This window comes from Hordeum vulgare, chromosome 5H, assembly GCF_904849725.1.
Source record: "Hordeum vulgare subsp. vulgare chromosome 5H, MorexV3_pseudomolecules_assembly, whole genome shotgun sequence".
In the NCBI taxonomy this organism is placed as follows: Eukaryota; Viridiplantae; Streptophyta; class Magnoliopsida; order Poales; family Poaceae; genus Hordeum; species Hordeum vulgare.
Genome location: NC_058522.1, coordinates 509,439,725 through 509,444,398, shown reverse-complemented (window position 1 = coordinate 509,444,398; position 4,674 = coordinate 509,439,725). Strand labels below are relative to the sequence as shown.

Genomic DNA, 4,674 nt, shown 5'->3' with positions numbered 1-4,674 from the left:
TTAAAATAGATCATTAGAAACAAATATTTATGTGCATTAAACATTCCTTTTGAACACATTCAAAATAGCAAGATAGAATTTCCTCATAGCTAAAATTACCTTCGATCAATGGACGGATGATATGAATGTAGTGCTCTTGTTCCTGAGAGGTGAGTTGGAGCGTCTTACTAGAAGAGAGCTGATGTCATGGCGGCATGGCTGATGGAAGTTTCGATAGAGGCAGTGTTGATAATACATCCATTTTTCACTTAAGCACCGGTTTTTATAGCAGATACTGGATGAAGCATATGTGTCATGTAAATAAACACACGTATACATGAGAAAAAGTCAGTTTTGTTTTCACAAACATCTGTAAGCACCTTGCGTTGCATTTTTCCGCAAGAAAAAAAAGAAAAACTCTTGGACATTTTTGCAGAAAACAAATATCTGTGCAAAGCCTAAACTGGCCTACCTGTCCCATTTGATGCCCAAGCTGGTCAGGGGAACACTGAAACTGTGGTTTTGGGTAATATCTAGAACTCCAAAATCCATGCCTCGTCGCAGAATTCACTGTATGATGCCCACTGCGTCAGATTGCAGGGAAAACATACGGGGTCCATGTGCCAACTTTTATTATTCTCAGCGGTTCCCTTTATTTCTTTTTTATTTTCTTACTTTTTCAATATTTTGTAAATTTATGGTTTCAAAAAAAATTATGAACGTAAAAAAAAAACTAGTATGCTTTTAAAAAAAAATCTAGACCTCTTAAATATTCGTGTAGTTCTTAGGAAACTTCCGTTTGTATTTTGATTTTTCATGTTTTAGTGGGAAAAAACACTGAGCAAACCCACTAAAAATTTGCTGGAGAGATGTTGTTTTTTGATGAAGACACAAAATCATTAGTAGAACTCATGCAACATACAGTCTACACTTAGATAATTTTATAGCTAGCCACCAACACGACACTAATGAAGCACTATTTCAAGTTCAATCCTCAATTAGGTTTTCCACCAGCAAAAATTCAGTACAAAACGAAGCGACCTTCTACATAGACGACACCTTCAAGCAGCCAAACACACATCACAAAATGTGCACATTCACCGCCAACCAGCTGAACTGATGCATCAAACTTGATCTGCACAAAATGATGCTATTTCTTTGCATTGCCGGTAAAGAGCTTCTGCGCCGCACCGTTCTTCCAAACGTTTCTTTCAGGGTTCACATCATCAGGATGGCTAAAATCAAGCATGGCCAATGAGTTGTCGCCCAACCGAGCTCTGAGAAACCTTGACGTCTTCTTTGATTGTTTACTGTTGTTGTTGCTGCTGCTTCCTCCAGACGCCTTTGAAATGGCAACTGGATCACCGTCTAGACCCATATTTGCACCAGAGGATGACCCTCCAGCTGATAGTGGGATTCTTTCCTTGGAAGACCGATACCCATCCTTCGAAAGAACTGCAGCCTCTCCTTCCTGAAGCAATTTCTCTTTCAAGGTAGTGGTTTCACAACTGCCATTTTCTCGGAGGCTTTTAAAGCGCGTGTTGGTGTAATAGGCATCAGCAAGTTCCTTCCGCTTCAGAGGATCGGGCAACAGCCTAGCCATTTCAGGAACAAGATGCGATATACCAAACTGCTCCACATACGAGAGGTACTCTGAAGTGCCAATGACACCGTGACGGTATTCACAAGCAATTTCTTTAAACGCAGAGAACTTATCATCATCCATTCCCAATGCAGCGTGCATTCTTTCCACAAGGGAGTTGTTCGCTTGCCGGACATCCTCCGCAACAGGCGAAGGTTGGCTGCTTTGTGGTGGCGGTTGTTTTTTGTTGCCATAAGCTTTACTTGATGCCTGGGCAGAAACAAAATTAGGGGTAGAAACAGAGTGCTTCATCTTGTTTGGAGCCCTGGGATTCCATGCTGAACCGCTGGAGGCAGGTGGCATGGGCCCATTATCTCTTGTTGACCGAGTTGCAACCCGAAGTTGAGAAGAGCCAGAGAGATGTAGCCCCTGGTCAGCAGGTGTAGGCCATTTCTCGGGAGAAGTGGAAACAAGAGGTACTATCTCAGGATTTTCAGCGGTTTGGGACCGACTAGAACTCGGTACCTTCATGGCGCCCTTCCTAGGTTGTTGAAGCCTTGATGCAAATGTGTTCTCAGCAAAACTTTGCAGCCCCTGTTGTGTTGAAGCAGAGCCCTTGTTACTTAACCCAGGCAATGAAGGGAATAATGATTCATCAGCAAGCCTCGCAGAACCCCTTGAGCTCTGATTAACAGCCAGTGCATGCTTTGCTTGACGCTCTGAGAGGGGAGGAAACGAGGTTTCATCAGGAACAGCATCCATCCTAGCATCAGGAATATCCTGGTCTAGAAGAGGAGGAAAAGACAATTGTTCGAGCACGCGACCATGCCCTAAGCTTCCACCAGAACTGGCCGAACTGACACTTGATAACTGTAAAGGCCCTGCAACACTATCAACTCGACTTCCAAGATCATGCTCTGCAGTTGCACTGCCACACCGCCCCCGCTCAGGTGTAGGGCATGTCTGCCTGGAAGTGGAAACATGAGGTACTATCTCAGGATTTTCAGCGGTTTGAGGCCGACCAGAATTTAGTACCTCCACGGTGCCCTTCCTAGGTTGTTGAAGCCCTGATGCGAGTGTGTTCTTAGCAAAATCTTGCAGCCCCTGTTGCGTTGAAGCAGAACCCTTGTTACTTGACCCGGACAATGGAGGGAACAATGGTTCATCACCAAGCCTCTCAGAACCCCTTGAGCTCCGATTAAGAGCCAGCTCATACCTTGATTGATGCTCTGAGAGGGGAGGAAGCGAGGTTTCATCTGGTACATCATCCATCCTAGCACCACGAATATCCTGGCCTTGAAGAGGAGGAAAAGACAATTGTTCCAGCACGCGACCATTCCCTAAGCTTCGAACAGAACTGGCCGAACTGACACTCAATGATTGTAAAGGCCCTGTAACACTATCAACCCGACTTCCAAGGCCATGCTCTGCAGTTGCACTGCCATTCCGCTCAGGCTCAGGTGTAGGACATGTTTGGGTGGAAGTGGAAACAAGAGGTACTATCTCAGGATTTTCAGCAGTACGAGGCCGACCAGAATATAATACCTTCATGGTGCCCTTCTGAAGCCTTGATGCAAGTGTCTCCCTAGAAAGACCTTGCAGCCCCTGTTGTGTTGAAGCAGAACACTTGTTACTTGACCCAGGCAATGGAGGGAACAATGATTCATCACCAAGCATCGTGGAACCCCTTGCGCTATCAAGTCGACTTCCAAGGCCATGATCCGCGGCTGCACTGCCATCCACAGGTAACGAGAAATCACTGTCATGTCTATCAAAGTGAGCACTACGGCCCCTGCCTCTGCCACGCCTCTGATCTTGCTCATTCCGCTGGTACATAAAACTGGTAGGTATCTGAAGCGCGGCATTCCTCTGGGCACGAGACATCCGCCCGCCGTGCTCCATAGCATTGTGCCTGTTGATCTCGGCGTCGCTCTGGAAGACAACAAACTTCTTGGCCAAGCAGGCATCATCTTCACAGAGGAAGTGGTCTCTACGAAAATGCACCTCCAATTCATCGTAGTTCCGGAAATAATCATGGTTCCCAGGATGCCGCCGTTGACATATGTGGCAAGAGTAGTGCTCTCTGTTCATGTGCTCGTAGAGCTCATTATCTCCATAGAATGCCCTCCTACAAAACTCGCAAATGGGGTGCCCCGCAAAGCCGCTGCGTTGAGCCTCGGAGCCATCCACCTGAGGGTCGCCCTTTTGCGTGTGCCGAGCCAGCTGGTCCTTGGTGTAGAGCTTCTGTTGACAGATGAACACCTTCATCCCCTTCAAGCAGAGGCTGCACATGTACAGCCCATGGCAACGTGACAGATGCCCCTGTAGCAGACCCATGGTCTCGAACCTGCTGCCTCCGCGCTGTGCTTGGCCGCGGCCGGCCTGATCCTCGTCGGCATTGTCGCACACGCTGCAGGAAAGGCGGCACATGGCCCGTATCATCTTGTAGTGATCGGCGTCGTCGAAGTAGGCCTTGGTATCCTTGTGGTACCAGTGCTGCCCCGCCTTGCCCTCCCTTGCGTCGGCGGGCAGGGCGGAGAAGTCGGGGATGACCTTGGTGTAGTCCCCCATGGCCCTGGTGACGAAGACGGAGGGGCAGTCCGTCTTGCAGATGCAGCATCGGGGGTCGTTGAGCACGAGGCGGAGGCGGACGACGCAGGTGGAGCACACCTCGCGGTGGCCGCAGGGCCCGTAGGCCACCCACTCGAGCGCGTCCGCGCACACCGCGCAGCTGTCGTCCATCTCGGCGGGCGGGCGGCGGCGGCGGCGAGCGAGGGTTAGGGTGTGGAGGAAGCGGAAGGCGATCGAGAAGGTTCGGGACGACGAAGCGGTTCGGCTTTTCTCTGCTGTCCGCTGGGGAGAGTTTTCCTTTTATTACTGGACCGCTGGAGAGGGTTGGTAAGTCGGTTCTCTACAGGACTTACGGGCCCGCCGGCCCACTCGCGCGCCTGTGCGTTTCCACTCCAATTTAACGCATAAAGAGTCAAATAGGAGTCGTCTCGTCTTCATACACCACGTTTTGTCTTGTCTAATAGGGTGTTTGGATACTCTCTAGTCATGTGACTAGTAGTAGCCAGACTAAAAGTTTGTAGTCAGGCACTGTTTGGAAGGTG

General features: G+C 49.0%; 1 protein-coding gene across 1 annotated transcript; it reads right to left on the bottom strand.

Annotated features, from left to right (window-relative positions):
- Positions 1 to 898: 898 nt before the first annotated feature.
- LOC123397782 (E3 ubiquitin-protein ligase ZNF598-like) lies at positions 899 to 4,303 on the bottom strand. Its single transcript, XM_045092314.1, has one exon. The coding sequence runs from the start codon at positions 4,301 to 4,303 to the stop codon at positions 1,130 to 1,132; it is 3,174 nt and encodes a 1,057-aa protein (XP_044948249.1). The 3' UTR covers positions 899 to 1,129.
- Positions 4,304 to 4,674: the final 371 nt, after the last annotated feature.